The 17,776-nt window shown below is 50.0% G+C and overlaps 1 protein-coding gene across 1 annotated transcript in view; it reads right to left on the reverse strand.

Annotated features, from left to right (window-relative positions):
* Positions 1 to 1,810, reverse strand: part of LOC137775182 (voltage-dependent L-type calcium channel subunit alpha-1C-like) — a 50,004-nt gene extending 48,194 nt beyond the window's left edge. The window contains exon 1 of the mRNA XM_068560848.1: positions 1,156 to 1,810. Within this exon, the coding sequence (XP_068416949.1) occupies positions 1,156 to 1,204 (49 nt within the window). The 5' untranslated portion in view covers positions 1,205 to 1,810. The remainder of the gene's footprint in view (positions 1 to 1,155) is intronic.
* Positions 1,811 to 17,776: the final 15,966 nt, after the last annotated feature.

The following is a 17,776-nucleotide window of genomic DNA, read 5'->3' on the forward strand; positions in this document are numbered from 1 at the left end:
AGGCTGGAAAGAAGAGGGAGGGATGGAGACAACCCCTCCACCAGGCTGTCCTCAGAGGAGCACCTGATGTGCCCAGGAAGTAGCAGGACCAACAGCGACAGGTATGGAGAAGGAAGAGATTGGAAGGAAGAGTGTAAACAGGGAGGCTTGGGAAACGGAGAGACAAGGCAGAGCCTGCACCCAGAGGCAGAGGAAGCCACGGGGAAGGCAGAGACGGAGCTGGAGGCGGCCGCACTCCAGCAAGACCGTCCCTCTCCGCTCCATCATAATCTTAATTGCTGAGCAGTGCCAAAAAAATAATAACTTGTTAATACAGGCGGCGGGGGAGGGGGTGAGGGAGAAAGTTTCCAGGAAGTGGGGAGTTGCCTGAAAGCCTTTCCCCCTTGCAGGGGGAGCTGCTGACACTTGATGCCAAGGATGGAGATGCTGGGAAAACACTGGGCGACAGTGTGCAGCCGCGTGAGCTCGGCACACCCTTTTATTATTGCCTTAAAACATGAAAAAGCAGAGCCCACACACCGCCCGAATTCTAACCGCTGACATCCTCAGGTGCTAGCCCACATGTGGGTGCGAATAAGAACACACGGGGCGTGGGCGCGCGGGGGTCAGTGGCCGCAAAGAGGTGGGTGGGTGTAGGTGAGCCGAAGAGGGACACGGGGCGGGGGGGGGGGGGGGAGAGAGAGATTGAGAGAGAGATGGGGGGAGGCGGTCCACAGGGAGAGGGAGAGAGAGGGAGAGAGAGGGAGAGGGGAGGGGAGAGGCGCCAAGACTCGAAGCCGCCCCCCTGGAGCGCGCTGCCCGGGCGGGGGCGCCGGCCGGCCTGGTGCGGGGCGCGCGCGCGCGCTCCCAGCCGCGCCCGGGCGAGGCGAGGACCCCGGCCCACCGGGCTGGGGCGTCGCCGGCCGGGTAGTCGGGCTCTCCCGGCGAGCGCGAGCCAGCGAGGCCGGAGCAGACACTTGGGAACTTTTCCCCTCGCCCGGAATTCTCCGGACGCGCGGCTCGGGGGCCGCGGGCGCGGGCGGGGGAGGGGCGGGGATTTTCCGCTCGGGCTCCGCGCGGTTCGGCCAGGGTCTCGCGGGCCCCCGGCCGCTGAGGGAGAAGGACGCGGGGCGCGCGGGCGAGGCCGGCGGGCGCGGCGGCGGGGTCCAGCCTTACCTTGGTGGTTTTCCTCCGGAATGTACATCCTCGTGTTTTCATTGACCATGGACCAAGAATTGTTTGAAAAGGAGAAGAAGCCACAAAGAGGAAGAAATGTCAAACACGCCCGAGCGGGTCGGCACTAATCCCTCCTCCGAGGCCGGCGGCTTTCGTGCAAAATTCGAGGAAGCCGTGGATCTGCAGTCGCTCTTCTTCCCTTCTGATGATTACCTGATTCCCATTATTGCATCAAACACCAAAAACTGATCCTTTCCACTACTGCCTCCTTCAGTGAAATTGTAATGCATCCTCAGCACATCCGGGCCCCTTCCAAGAATTCAGCGCCGCACCTCTGGCGGCCACAGCATTTGAAAAAATAAATGGGGAGGCAGAGCGAGAGGAGGCGGAAGGGGAGAGGGGAGCGCGGACCCCAGGGCGGGAGAGGCCCGCCGGCCGCCGGCCTGAACCGTCTCCGCCCGCTCTCGGCGCGTCCTCCCCGGCCCTGCTCCGCTTTTTCTGCCAGAAGGTCCGGCGAGTCCCGAGGGCGAGGAGGCAGGAAGGCGCCGCCGCTCCGGGCCGCGCCGCGCGCCGCTCTGGCAGGAGCTGTTTCTGCAGAGGCGGCGAGAGGGAGCCGCGGGCAGGAGCGCGGAGCGCGGCGCTCACCCCGCGGCCCGCCGCCCCGCCCGCCAGCCCGGCGCGCCCCAGGCGGACGCTCTGAACGCTTCCAGATGTGGCGGCGGCGCGCGGGGCCCGGCGCACGGCGCGGGGCGCACGGCGCGGGGCGCGCAGCGCCGACTCGAGCGCAGCTCGAGCCCCTGCTCGCCCCGCCGCCCGCGCCTCGGCCCGCATGCCGCCCGGACACACCCCTCGCGCCCCGCCCCGGCCCCCGTGTCCTGCGCGGCCCCCTCGGCGGCGAGGCCTCGGGCGCGCAACTCCAAGAGGAGGGGCCATCTGCCCACCTAGAGTCTCTGCGGATCGGGCCACTGCGCGAAGCAGCAAAAGGAGCCGCGGCGCCACGGCGCTATTTGGTGGATTACGACCAGGGCGGTTGCACGAGTGGCGTGGATGCGGAGAGACGGGGGCAGAGAGAGAGGGCCCGAGAGGCGGAGCCTCCTGGCGAGGCACTGGTGCCCAGATGTCTGAGCAGACTAATAGACCCGGGTTTTCTTAATTCCTCCGAGGCCACCGAGCACGTGTGCTACCAGGATATCCTCACCTTCTCCTCTTAATTATTTCTGCCACTCCGGCGGGAATCTGTTGAGCGCCTGTCCTTCCCGGAGCAGCAAACCTTTCTCCCCGTCCCTCAGGCAGCCACTGAAGGTCCATGGCACCCCCTGCAGGCCCGGGCGCCTGAGAGCGGGGCTGCCTGAGCCCTGGCAGGGGTGCCTACAGCTCCCTCTTGGGAAAACGTCCCCCTTCCTACCCTCAGACCCCCCCTCCCCATCCGCACTCCTCCTCGGGGGAGCCCATCCAGCTCGGTGTGTCCAGCCCAGACCTCCCTTCCTGAACGCCAGGCTACCCAGCGCACTCGGTCTCCGCCCGGAGGCGGACGGACATCTCAAGCCTAACATTTCCAAACGCCGAACTCTTTATTCTCTGTGCAAAAGCTGCTCTTCAACAGCCTCCCCATCTCAGCGGATGGGGCCAAAAACCTGGGGTCGTTCTTGACTCCTTTCTCTCTCATTCTCTCATCTGGTCCTTCGGGAAATCCCGAAAAATCGTGCATGTGACCGCTTCTCAGTTCCCCCGCTGCTACCCCGAGGCCTGAGCCGACATGGTCCCTCGCCTGAGTTCCCGCAGAGGCTGCTGCCCCGCGTCTACCCTCCCTCCCCTCCTTTGGTATCTTCTCAATATGGCATCTAAAGGGACCTGTCCCAGCACCCCACTGCGCAAACCCCCCAGAGGTCCCCAGTTCACTTAGTAAAAGCCAGGTCCTCAGAGCAGCCTCCAGGGACCCACAGAAACAGCGGGTACAGCTACTCTTACGGCCTCCCCTACTGGTCTCCCACTGCTCCAGCCTCACTAGCTCCTAGCACTGCCCCAGACTCTGCAGGAACACCTCTCCCTCTCTGTCACACACACACACACACCCCTGGAGCCCTTTGCTCTAGCTGTCCCTACTGCCTGCAACCCTCTCCTCAGCTATCCACCTGATGAACCCCTCACTTACTTCAAGACTGCTCAAATCTCACTTTCTCAGCGAGGTTCACCCTGACCACCGTACTTAGGACATTCAGACCTCAGTATCCGCGGGTTGCGAAGCCGCGGATGCAGAACCGCAGATACAGAACCGCGGGTTGGGGGGGTGGGGGGACTAAACGACACTATTTTGTAAAAAGGCACTTGAGAACCCACGGACTCTGATATATGCGGAGGTCCTGGAACCAATCCCCCAACCAGCCCCTCCAGCACTCTCAATCTCCCCTTTCCCTACTTTTTAATTGGTATTTAATCCCTGTCTAACATACTGTACTACTTATTCATTCATTGTATTGTTTACTGTCTGTATTCCCCACTAAAATGTAAATCCCATGAGGGCAGGGATCTCTGTCCTTTTTGTTCACCAGTTTATCTCAAGTGTATAGAACAATGTCTGGCAGAGGGTAGTTAATAAATATGTGTGGAATGAGTGTATGAGTACCTGAGATGCCACCATTCACTGCATCAAAATGCCTCCATCGGCACCCTCGTTCATGTCTGAAACCTCACTGCTCCAGCCCCATTTCTTTGGCCGAGGGTTTGGGCCCCAGCTTAAAATGCAAAGGCGCCTGTGAGATGCATTAAGCTTTATACGTTATCTTCAGTCTACTGTGAACAGTGGTCTAGAGAAATCTGGCCTCTTTACCATTCTGGTGTGTTCATCCTCAATTTTCAAGCTAAGAGAGAAAATCAGAAATGACACAAATCCGAATATCGCTTCCATTTAGCTTTAGGGTGCATTATAGGCCTGTGTCTCAGAGACCCGTGCGCCTGTTTGTTTAAACTAATATTAAAATCAGTTTGCCCCCCTTTACACACTGCAGTACAGGAATAATAACAGTAGCTAACACTGCTGAGTGCCCTGGGCTGTGATAGGTGTTTTACCGGCATTATCTCCCTTAATCCTCGTTGCAAGGGTAAGGCTGGTATTACTGTTGCGATTACTATCCCCATTTTACAGATGTGGAAACTGAGACTTAGAAATTTTACGTGTCCAGAGTCATCCAGCTGATAAACTGCAGAGCCTGGACTTAGCCCAGGAGGGTCTGACTCCAAACACGTGTTGGTACTGTGATCCTATGCTCAAAGGGGTGACCGAGGGTCAGCTGGGGCAGGGCAGGGGACCGAGCAGTTTAAAGTGACAGTAAAATGATTGCAAAGTGTGACCCAGGGAATTCACAAGGAGCCCGGTAACTGAGAGCGGGTGCCCTGTGTCAGGGGCACAGATGGGATTTGCAGCCAGGCTTTTCTCAGGGTAGGCACCGTGTAAATCTAGCAAGTAAATATTACCTTCATGCCTCTCTAGTTTCGTTTTTCACTTCTCTTTCCAGCTGTGAAACGTGTTCTTTCCCTTGCAGAGAAAGGTACTTCCTAAATATTTGGTCTTGCAATAAGCACCCATATCTCGGCTTCTAACTTTGGAACACAGCCTTCAGTGCTCCCTTTCCAGGGAACAGATTCTCAACGTGACAAACGGAAACCATCCTGAATTCCGAGTGGGGGTTTGGGAGATGGTGGGAGCCGAGGAGGAGGATCTTTCTATCTTTCCTGGAGTGATTTGACTCTCTGGTGAAGACGCCCTCCCCTCTGCCCTCCCTGGGTGCTGTGTGTGTGCACTCTTCCCGCGTGGTGTGTGGTGTAATGTCTGGATGCAGATGTGCCTTTTCTCTGCCCTCCTTCCCGCTACATCTTAAATGTCTTCAGAGAGAGAAATGTTTCATTTTTCTTTGTGCAAAGCATAATGCTTGGTATATAGGGACACTCACTGTGTGTTGAGTGCCTGATTCACTCTGGAAAAGATTCCTTAAATGACCACAAATATTTCCTTTGGAAGCAATTAAGACTGTAACGAATTTGTTAATTACAGTTCATTTGTAAGACTGAAAAACTTGGAAACAATCTAAATATCCCAAAAAAATGTTGTTTAAATGATAACAGTAAGAGATTATTACAGCAGCCACTATGGAAAACAGTATGGAGTTTCCTTAAAAAACTAAAAGTAGAGTTACCATATAATCCAGCAATCTGACTCCTGGGCATATATCCAGAAAACTCTAATTCGAAAAGATACATGCACCCCAGTGTTCATAGCAGCATTATTCACAATAGCCAAGACATGCAAGCAACCTAAATGTCCATTGACAGATGAATAGATAAAGAAGATGTGGTATATTTATACAATTTCTACAATGGAATATTACTCAGCCATAAAAAAGAATGAAATAATGCCATTTGCAGCAACATGGATGGACCTAGAGATTATCACACTAAGTGAAGTAAGTCAGACAGAGAAGGATAAATATCATATGATATCACTCATATGTGGAATCTAAAATATGATACAAATGAACTTGTTTATGAACAGAAACAGACTCACAGACAAAGAAAACAAACTTACGCTTACCAAAGGAGAAGGGAGGGAAAGATAAGTTAGGAGTTTGGGATTAATATATACACACTACTATATATAAAATAGGTAAACAACAAGGACCTACTGTATAGCACAGGGAACTATACTCAATAGCCTGTAATAAACCATAATGGAAAAGAATTCAAAAAAGAGTAGATACATATATATGTATGTATAACCAAATCACTTTGCTGTACACCTGAAACTAACACAATTTTGTAAATCAACTATATTTCAATTTTAAAAAGATTATTACAGTCATTTGCTCCCCAGAACATCCCTATGAGGGAAGTGTAATTATCCACCCTTTACAGACACCCGTGGATATGGAGGGCCAACTCTACTACCCCATGTTATATAAGGGTCATTTCACAGAAGGGTCAACTAGCTGGCGGGAGTCTTCACAGCTGATGAATTTTGGAAAACCTGGGATTTGAACCCAGGCACCTGTCCTCAGACACCGAGGCAGCAACCTCCATGGACTCGTCCCCTGGGCAAGGCCGAAGTCCTGCAATCAGCCGCCACTCGACGTGCTCCCTCCATCAAAGCTAAGGACACACCTGAGCGGTACTCCCAACTTTTACTAGGCTACTTGCTTAGATGCTTTCATGAGTCAGTAGTTAGTGCCAGCACATAGGTGCCCTCAGCATATACCTGTTGAATTCACACTAATCACCGTCATTGAATAACACCTGCAGTTCAGAGCCTGGTCTTTGGAGATGGGCCAGGCACAGGGCCAGGCTCTCCCTGCTCTGAACCGTGGGAGCATGGACGCCTGATTTCACTTCCTGATGCCCAGTTTCTGGGAAATGGAGCTAACAGTGGTACCTCCCTCTCCGGGCAGGGGCAAAAATTAAATCAAATAATCCAGGTGAAGCATGTGGAACGTGTGTGCTGGCTGTTACCATCCTTCACCCCCACAAGAAAACCATGTCGAGGGGCTACTCTGGGCCCCAACCTCTCCCCAGCCCGGCCAAAGAGCCTGACCAGCCCCGTTCTGCAGGTGTGAAATGGCAGCTAAGAGGTTATCTTTCTTCCCCAAGATTGCTTGGTCAGTAAGTGATAGAATTGGAATTTGAGCCCGGGTCTATGCAGATCCCCTCTACACGAGACATTTCAGGCTCGGAACTAAAATGGAGGGGAGGAAGGGGAAAACTCTCCCAGCTCACGATTCAGAGAGCAGGGCTGACGAGGGTGCAGACTGACCCCGTCATCAAACTGAATCTCTCCTCCTCACCTACTTGTCCAGAGGCCACAGGACAGACCAGATCCCTGCAAACCCGCCGGGGTGTCTGTACGTGTTGCATTTAAGGAAAAGGCTCCTGGCAGCTTACCCCACCTGAAGCCCAAGGGGAGGCCAGAGTGTTTGGAGGTGAGGGGGGCTCAGCCGAAGCATTCTCAGATCACAGGGGTGACAACAGGGGATCACGCCCACCTTCGTGATCTCCAGCAACTTAATCACCCAAGACAGACAGCGGCAAGACGGTGGCCAGCCTGCCCTGGCGACTGGCTCTCCCTGTGGGAGAATTCATACCGGACGTGTGGGTGCAAATTGTGGGTCTCTCTCTGGGTCAGCAAGACACCAGTCCAGGCCAAGTCATGCAGCTGGCCAGTACCCCTCCTCTGCAAAACGGGGCCACGGGGCCCCATGGCCCACAGCTCTTTGCAAAGAGAAGCTGATGCAAGAAAAGAGCTGAATGGTTGAAATGATTTTCTTAGCATCTTGTCAAGGCCCTAGAGAAGTTCGTTTCCTGTGGGTGACCTTCTGACCCCTTCAGACCCAGCTGCCCACTTCTGAGGGGCTCAAAGGCCACCACGGACACACGTTCCAACATGTCTTAGTGTCCCTAGGGCTGCCCAAACAATGACCACACACTGGGTGGTTTAAGACAACACACATATTTTGTCTGTCAGTTTTGGAGGCTAAAAGTCTGAAATCCGGCAGGGTCCCACTCCCTTCAGGGGCCCCAGGGGACCGTCCATTGGCCTCTTCCACCTTCTGGGGGCCACAGACACCCCTTGGCTTTTTTTTTTTTTTAATACAAATTTATTTATTTATTTATGTTTGGCTGTGTTGGGTCTTCGTTGCTGCACGCGGGCTTTCTCTAGTTGTGGCGAGCGGGGGCTACTCTTTGTTGCGGTGCACGGGCTTCTCATTGTGGTGGCTTCTCTTGTTGCGGAGCACGGGCTCTAAGCCCGCGGGCTTCAGTAGTTGTGGCACTCGGGCTTCAGTAGTTGTGGCACTCGGGTTTCAGTAGTTGTGGCTCGCGGGCTCTAGAGCGCAGGCTCAGTAGTTGTGGCACACGGGCTCAGTAGTTGTGGCATGTGGACTCAGTAGTTGCGGCATGTGGACTCAGTAGTTGCAGCACACAGGCTCTAGAGCACAGGCTCAGTAGTCGTGGTGCACGGGCCTAGTTGCTCCGCGGCATGTGGGATCTTCCCGGACCAGGGCTCGAACCCGTGTCCCCTGCATTGGCAGGCAGATTCTCAACCACTGCGCCACCGGGAAGCACCCCCCTCGGCCTTTGACCACATCCCTCCTGGCTCTGTCTCTTTGTCCCTTTGCCTCCTCCTCGTGGCCTGTCAAGTCTCTCGAGGACACTTGTCATTGGATTTAGGGCTCCTGGATAAGCCAAGATGACATCTCCCTCTCGAGATCCTTAAGGTAACTAAGTATGGTCACCGTCAAGGTTCTGGGCGTCAGACGTGGACACACATGTTGAGGGACCACCATTCAACCCGCGACACGGCCTTAACACGCCCTAAGTCTCTTCATCACATCCTTTGAATCCCACGTCCAACCGTTACTAGTTACAGAAACTTTGGCTAACTCCCTCTGGCTCTCTCTCTCTCTCTGATTTATAAAATGGAAGTGATGGATGTATGTCAAGACTTAGTGAAGTGAGTGGTAAATAAGTCCAGCGTTGCCGCCTACGTTGAAGGCACCCCTTTCCCTCAGTGCTCGATCCCACACTTAAAACAACTCTGTGGGGAAACATTACCCCCCAGTTTCTAAATTAGAGAAACTGAACTCCTGGGAAGTTAAGTAACTTGGCCACACAGCTCAGCGGCTAGGAGTGGACCTGACTTTTTTAAAAGTTTATTTTATTGACGTATAGTTGATCTACAATGTTGTGTTAATTTCTGCTGTACAGCAAAGTGATTCAGTTATACGTATATGCACATACTTTTTTATACACTTTTCCAGTATGGTTTATCACAGGATGTTGAATATAGTTCCCTGTGCTATCCAGCAGGACCTTGTGGTTTATCCATCCTATATCTAATAGTTTGCATCTACCAACCCCAAGTTCCCAGTCCATCCCTCCCCCACCTCCTCCCCCTTGGCAACCACAAGTCTGTTCTCTGTGGGAGTGGACTTGACTTTAAACCCAGAGCTCATCTTGCTACCCAGCCTCCCTACCCCTTTACCTTCCTCACTATTCCAGGCTGGGGAGAAACTGTTTTCTTAACGTAATCCAGAAGGTGCCCCCTTCAGTAGGCCTTCCAGAACCTTTCTCCTCTAACCAGCTTTTACAAACGTTCTCTCCTCTCCTTCTGTCTTTCTGGATGCATCCTGAGTTCTTGGTTATCTTCCAAACATGGTCCTGAGAGTAAACACCTTTCTCTGGCCATCAGAAGTCAGCTGTTAACTCTTGTTCAATTCACAGCCCTCCTATTAATATAACTCTTGGTCATTTCACCTTTCCCTTGATATTTCAGCTGGCTTTCAATCTATAATGTCTTCTCTCTCTGACCCTGGTTTTTCCCCTTCTTGCCCATGGAAGAAGAATAAATGATGGCTCAGTTCATATTTGTGCTCTGGATTATTCCTTCCTGAAGGGTCACTTTGCATGCATCTCTCTTAGAATTCCATGGCATTAATTTCCAGCTTGCTTTCCTACAATATCAGAAATTATGTTAGACTAGAAAATTTCTGCTTCCTGATCTGACATAGGTCAGGTAATGCTTTGCCTGACATTTGGGCAACGGCACCTCATTAAACAAAAAAGGATATTTGTTCCCTAAGCCTCTTTTTTAAAGAGATGTTCTGTTCTTTTTCTTTTTTTTTAATACAGCAGGTTCTTATTAGTTATCTATTTCATACATATTAGTGTATATATGTCAATCCCAATCTCCCAATTCATCCCACCACCACCCCTCCCCCACTTTCCCCGCTTGGATGTTCTGTTCTGATTGTAGATTCTAGGGCTCTGTTAGAGGGATACCCTTGGGTCAACCTACAGCAGTCTCTTCCCCGTATCAAATCTACAGGAATAGTAATACAGGCCACGCAGATAGGAGCCATTCCAAATATTTACATTCTCAGGAAGAAAACCCAAATGCCCTCTGACTGATTCCGCCTTGGTACCAGACCTGGCTTAGTCACTCTATCTTCTGAGCTGTTGAAAGGCAATTTTCCAAGACCCGGGGGTAGAGAAGTTATTACTAATCATCACCACCCTCACAGTGAGTTCGGTGCCCCATAATACAACTGGATACCAACTCAGACAAAGCAAAGTCCAGGGGCTTACACAAAAAGGGTGCCTCCTGAGAGGTGACCGTCGTTAACTTGCCAAATGACTTCCGTTCAACAGCCAGCTGGAGCCCAGTGCAACCAAGACCTTGGCAGCTTTCAAGCATGGCAGGACACTCCCAACCATCTCCTCATACTACCCTGCAGAGCTCGCTCTGCCCCTGGAGAGGCCTTAGGTCAAGGTCATACTTGAAGACAAGTGTCATTCCTGCAAAGTTTACCAGTTTTGCCATATTCCGTTTCAGATTCAAATTTTCTGCCCTTCTCATGTTCCGCCCTGCTTCTATAATCACTGTTCGCAATGAATATAACCTCATTATTTTATTATTAATCACCAAACCTTGGGAATCACTTTTTTCCAAACTGACTAAGGCTGCTTATAAAGTGACACCTAAATAAACTTCTACTACAGTTTAGTTCCAAGAACATTCTGTTTGGCCACACGGAAGCATTCACGTCTCACCTGTATTTGGACACACTATTGGGCTGGTTCTGACCAGTGATACGCGAGTAGAGTGAGGTGTGTCACTTCCAGGTTGAGATAATGAGAGGCCTGTTGGGATGCTTCTTTTCTCTCTTCTGCCACGAAGTCCAGATGGAGCAGCTACAAGATAAAGACGGATCCATCGGCCGGGATCCCAGAGTGGCTTTGTGAAGCAGAGCTTCTCCCACTGACCCTGTCTGGACATGTAGCACACGCCAGAAATAAGCTTTTATTATACTAAAGCCCCAAGAATTTGGAAGTCATTGCCAACGTATACCATTGCGCATCCTGACTAACACTCTGATGTCAGCCAGCAACTCCGTGTGTGCCCCATGTGTGGTTAGAGATGCACCAAGTTCTGGTTAGTTGAACTGGTTTCCATTCCAATCATCATAAAAATCAGTCAATGATTCTCATTCATAAGAGGGAAGGTTGTAACCGTAAAGATCTTGTGATGGAGGAATGCTGAGAGCGTTTATAATTTATGTAGCATACCATTGTTTTTGTTTGTTCTAGATACATCAGTGACAGTATCCATTTCAATTGATTTTACGGACAAAATACCCCCAAACACATTTCCTTCTTTAAGTCTGCTGAAAGTACAGGTGTATTTATGCCTATGTTTTTTTATTCCTCTCTCAATATGTTTTCTTAAATTTATTTTTATTGGAGTACATTTGCTTTACAATGTTGTTAGTTTCTACTGTACAGCAAAGTGAATCAGCTATATGTATACATATATACATCCTATGCCTATATTTATATTGAATAACTTATGAAAACTATTCTTATGTGGGTGAATCAGCACACGTTGACACTTTCCCAAATGGGCTCAGAAAGTGTTTGGAGTAGTTTTGGGCACCTTCAAACTTGTATGAGGAACCCATGTGGTACCTGGAAGGGTTTTAATGGAATCAGTTTCCAGAGCCTCAAATTTCCTACATACCCAATCTTAACACTGGTCTGAGGACAACCTGGGGCGGAAGTTGTCCATTCTCTTCGGACCCGTCACAGCCATCCGTCTCCCATGCTGCAGAGGAGAGACATACCTGTCACACACACCCCCATCCTTCCATGTCCATCTCCCTGTGACATGAGTCTCTCCAGGCACCAAAGATGGAGGCATTTGAAACATTCGTGTCTAGAAAGCCTCCTTTAATCAGGGCCCACACCCCTCCAACCATCCGTCTCTTTAAGAGATACATTTCTAACACCATTTAAATTTTATATTGATAATTACTTTTAAAGCTCATCATGTAATTGTGTTGTTTTGCTCGGTTGTAACACTAATAATATTTTTAATGATAGTTGAACCCAGAAGAAATTGGTGGCACCGAGCCTTATAGTGACAGGAATTTTATTTTAATTTAAATATCAATTTATATCTCTTTTTGTGGCAGAGCAGTGTGATAGTGTGATCAATGAAAGACTTTCAAGCATAAAAATATCTTGTATCGGGGTAAAACTTTATGGAGGGAATGGAATGGAACAATGTTTCCAAGGAGAAAAAGAAATGATGCGAAATATTTGTTTTTTAAAAAAAGAGCTTTTATATATTTTTGAGCAGATAATAGAAGGTTTCAAACAGCTCGGGTGTTTATATTTCATTGGAAACTTTTTAAAGAGTGATGCAACAATTTTATTTTACTTTAAACTGTCAAGATCTACAAAGCACCAGAAATTGCATCACTTACAACCATTTAAACTTATCATGAAAATTTGGGGATGTAACTTGAAATGTATGATGAGGCCCGTACTTTTTCAAAACTCTTTTTGGGGGCTATGCAAGGAAAGCGGTGTGGAGACTCCCAATTGGACACAGCCCGAGGCCCTGGGAGGCCCCAGCCGGCCCGGCCACTGAGCCTGTATTTATATGGAATAAAGGCAGGCGACAGGCAACATGTGAACAGCCCTGGTTCCTGTTCTCACTCTGCCTTCCATCCCCAACACGGTCTTGAAGGATTTGCCTCCCTTCCCAAGGTTTTTACCCTGAGCTCCTTGGAGAAAGAAATGCAGTGTCACGCGGTCACGTTATCCCAGAGGGTGCACGGCCCCGCAAACCCTCCCGATGGGGTCTTTTTGACCCCAGATTGTTTGCATTTTACTCCATGACAGAATCGTTCCATCTATAAGTATGGTTTTCATCAGTAAACGCCAAACAGAACAGGCCCTGGGACTTCACTGCTTGTATTTACCCTTTCAATGATATGAGACTGAATTCTGCCAGCCTCAGAAGCCATACTCTCCATTCTGGACTCCAGTCGGGATTCATCGGGTGGATGTGAATGTGTTGTGCTTTCGGTCACCGTCAAGGAGCCACGAGGGTTAGGTATTGGAATGAACTCTGGGTTCAAAGCCTGTTCCTGCTCCTGCCCAGCTGTGTGACTTTGGCCAAGCCTCTCATGGCCTGTGAGTATCAGCTCTCTCAACCACCAACTGGGAGACCCCCCAGGAGAGGGGTCTGAGCACAAGATGACGTATTAGTATGAAAATGCGAGGTAAGTAGAAGTGTAGACACAGCGGGGTATTTATTACCGGGAAGATGGGATTTTACAACATCTCTGACCATCGATAGCAGGACCCAGTGATCACGCCTGGTCCAACCTAAACATCACTAACCACAGTTCCAGCCCTTTTCTTTTTGTCTTTTTTCCCTCTTTGGAAAAAGAGAACATTTGGCCTCCATCTCTTACATAAGAGCCTGTTATCTATTTGAACCAATTCTTCAGAAAGTCAAGAGCACTTAGCATCTCCACGTCACCCGGCCTACACTAGACCTTGATAACCAAATCCTGCCAAATTTCTCAGGCAATAAAACTTCAATAATTTCATCTAAGTAACCATTTTCTGCCTGGAAATTTCCCTCCAGACTCTGAAAGCGAATCCTGGAGGGGTAGGAGTTGGATTAACTAAATTGTTTGCTGTCAAGTCTATGCATTTAGCTAAGGCCCCATCAAGATGGATTGTTCTGCAGAGGGCAGAGCAAGCTCCATTTCCAGGGGCTCATCAATGTTACTCCAGTTTGGTAAGTGCGGGGCTAAAGCATTTCCCATCATACAAAGACCTGTGCCATTGTCAATACTTTTTAAAATGCCCAAATTATGAATGTTTTTTTAAAAAAACAAAAACAAAAAACAGATAGAGTTTTACTGTCCAACCTCAAAAATCTGCTGGCTACCCTTCTCACGGCTGAGGTCATGGGTGAGCCTCCACTGGGCAGGAAAGCAGCACCTGGGCGGAGGGGCAAAAAGTTGAACGAAGAGGGGATGACTTGAAAGAAAAACGTGGTGCTGTCATGCTTTCAACAAAGTGGCCAAGCAGACAAATGGGTCTCTGCCATCCTCCATCTCTTTGCATAAACCCTGCCCCCCATCTCCAGAAGCATCTCTCAACAGCTACAAGATGTTCCATGGAAACCCAAGGCCTGTAACCCCTGCCCCGACACAGGGATGTTCTCTGCTACCCTGAGGGCCCCATGGTCCAAGATCATCCCTCCTTTCTTCTCTCCTTCATCCTGGCTTCCAGCCCCCACCCTTGGCACCTGTCTGGCATCCTTTGCTTCCTGTAAGTCGCAGCTCCATCACGTCCCGAAGCCTGCTCAGGTGGGTGAGACGTCCCTTCCTCTGTCCCCCATAGAGCCTTGTAGACATCTGTCTCAAGCACCAGTTATGCTGCTTATTATTTATTATTTGTTTATTTGGTCATTTCTTTACCTCCTGTCTCTTCAACTAGACTTTGAGCATCTCAAGAGCAAGAACCATGTTCTACTTGCCTTTAAATTTCCTTTCCCCAGGATAGTGCTTGGTTCCTAGTAAATGCTTAAGAAACATTTGATAAATGAATGATGTCCTATAATACTGAAGGTGGTGAGGAGTTGATCCAAAGGAACCATTGTCAGCCTGTTGCAGGCTGGTAGAGGAGATGTTTCGGGACCAGGAGACCTGCCCCCTCCTTCCCCCAAATATTTCACAACAGTATGTACATGAAAGGCTGGCCTTGGTAGCTCATGTTCTTAAAAGTGTTCCTCTCTGGTAGTTCCCCAGGGAGATTATTTTGGAGAGAGGTTGCGTCCTTTGTTCTCACATCATTATGTAGTGGGCTACCTAGCTAAAACGACCCTCTTCTGGGGGGCTGAGGCTCTTTGTGAGAGTTTCGGCTCTTATTTGTCTAGTAAGAGGCCTGTGTCATGTATTAGAGACAGATGTTGCCCACAGCCCATCACTCACAGCGTCTGCCTTTTGCAATTTCCCACCTATACAAGCTGCGTTTACTTACCTAACGTGTCATCCCTGCATTTGCCAGTGTCCCATCTGTAACACCTGGTTTATCCACTTCTTCTCCCCAGTGTCTGTCTTACAAGCTCTTATTGACAAAATTCATGTTTAGGGATTTCACCTCTGAAAACACCTGAGCCCAGGACAGGCAGGGATTGGATCTCTGGGAGGTGACTTGAATGAGAGAAAAATCACATCCAGCAAGAAAAAGGAGAAATCCCACCCAGGCCAGATCTGTTCCCACAATGACTGGAAAGGAAAAGGACACTTGAAGACCTGTGAGTGCTCCTCATGTGTCAGAACACCGGCCCCTTCGAGCATGGGTCCGGCTATCTCTAGGAATAGTTCCGGAATCACATCTCAGCAGTCCTCTTCTCAGGGCTTCCCTGGTGGCGCAGTGGTTAAGAATCCGCCTGCCAACGCAGGGGACACGGGCTTGAGCCCTGGTCAGGGAAGATCCCACATGCCACGGAGCAGCTAAGCCCTTGCACCACAACTACTGAGCCTGTGCTCTAGAGCCTGCGAGCCACAACTACTGAAGCCCACGCACCTAGAGCCTGTGCTCCGCAACAAGAGAAGCCACCGCAATGAGAACCCGCGCACCACAACGAAGAGTACCCCCGCTCGCTGCAACTAGCGAAAGCCTGCACGCAGCAATGGAGACCCAACACAGCCAAACATAAATAAATTAATTCTTTTAAAAACACAATCCTCTTCTTTTACATTTCTTTGGCTTATGAAAAACCTTTCAAAACCCATTACTTATTTTAAAATCTGGACTCTGTGTCTTAAGTGGCCAAGAATTCCCAAGTAACACAGATAAGAATAAAGTATCTGTGATGCAGCGCTAAGAACTCAGTAGTGTCTGTGAGCACTAATGAGGATTTAGGGGTCTGAGAAGCTTAGGGGTCACCCTTTCCAGAAGGGCCAGCCCGCGATGGCGTGAGGTTAAGTGTTCGCCCACAGAGTGTGAGATGAGTGTGTAAGGAAGCCCACCTGTCCCCCAGACACTGACAGTGTGTCCCCCAGGCTCCATCAAAATGCCACAGGGACTCGATCTCTATGAGCAGAAATGCAATCTTTGGGTTACACGGTGATTCATTAAGTGTCCTGTTTTAGAGTACAGTAGCCCTACGGGAAAGAACTCCTCCAGCTTCTAAGTCACTGACAAGTCAACAGGAATGATTTTCTCAGGTCTCTTTTCTCCTGCATGGAAGGGAGACTCCATGGGGGCGTGGCGTGCTCTGCCCTTTCTTTCCCCTTCGGGGGCCCAGGGCAATTTCTGCTGTACCCAACAACTGTCTTTTGTTGTTTTCTCTTGCTTTATTTTGTTTTTGTAAGGACTTTGTTTTTTAGGACAATTTTAGGTTTACAATAAAATCGAGAGGAAGGAGCAGAGATTTCCCACACACCCCTCTCCCATTAGCAACATCTCCCACCAGAGTGGTACATGTTTTAACAAGGGTGAACCTATACTGACACATCATAATCACCCAGGGTCCATCGTCTGCCTAAGAGCTCCTTCTCAGTATTGTACTTTCAGTGGGTTTGGGCAAATGTGTGATGACTTTACCCACCATCACAGTATCATGGAGAGTGTTTTCACTGCCCTAAAAACCCTCTCTGTTCCATCCGCCACCGCCCCCCCCCAGCACTTGCCCCCAGTCAACCACTGATCTTTGTACTGTCTCCGCAGTTTTGCCTTTTCCGGAATGTCATATAGTTGGAATCATATAGTGTGTGGCCTTCTCAGTACCCTACAGCTTTTAACAAACAATTTCAAGAGTGAGCTGGGTCCCGAATACACTTTAACTCCCAGCTACCTCGGACAGCTGTCAGCAGACAGTGAGCCCAGGGCAATGTCTGATGATCCAAGTAATAAGAGCAAGAGAAATTCTACAATCTCACATTTACATGTACAGAGGATTAAAATGCTTCGCATGCCTGCCCAACAACGGATTCTTTATTTCTGTCTCCTTTTAAGCGCTTGAGGAGGTAAGGGTATCCAAGAGAAGAGGAGGTAAGGGTATCCAAGAGAAGGGCAGGTCAGTCTGTCCCAGGATGAGATCCAGTCACTGACTGAAGCCGTGTTCACAGGTGAGGCCGGATGCTGGGCGAGCTTGGCTGGTGGAAGCCGGCCTCGGATGAGCTGCATGGACAACTGTCCTCGACAGCGAGGTGACTGATGCTGGCCCGGAGAGAGCTGGCCCCTGGGGGTACGCATGCCAAAGGCAGCAGACAAGAATGTGCTTAAAAAACTGGGAAATAAGCATACTTTGTCTTCAGTATCCTCTCGCTTCTTGTGTGGAGCCTTTGCCTCTGTTCCTGGCAAACTGCCATCCTCAGGGTCCTGCGTCCTTCAGAGCCAGGGGCTACTGTGACGGCCCCCTTCTCGGGTCACTACCGAGTTCTGTGAAAATGCCTCGAGGTAGTCCCCTCCCTGGGGCAAGGGCCGGCGTGGTAGCGAAGGGTGGGGAGCCCCCCACACCAGGGCCCTCCTCTGGGTCGCCTTCTCGGCTGCCAGGAGCTGGAGCCTGGGCCTGTCACTTCTCTGCAGTGACTCTGAAACGTCCAGCTTCGAGTGACCCCAGCCCTCCTCTGCTCTTCCTCCCCAGAAGAAGGGAAAGATGGTTTTCCAGGCTGGGTCTCTGTGGCATCATTTCAAATTTCAGCTACAAGCTTGCCATGTGACAAAGCATGATTATTTCCACGGGGTACTGAATTGCCTGGGATAC

Source organism: Eschrichtius robustus, chromosome 13 (genome assembly GCF_028021215.1).
Source record: "Eschrichtius robustus isolate mEscRob2 chromosome 13, mEscRob2.pri, whole genome shotgun sequence".
NCBI lineage: Eukaryota > Metazoa > Chordata > Mammalia > Artiodactyla > Eschrichtiidae > Eschrichtius > Eschrichtius robustus.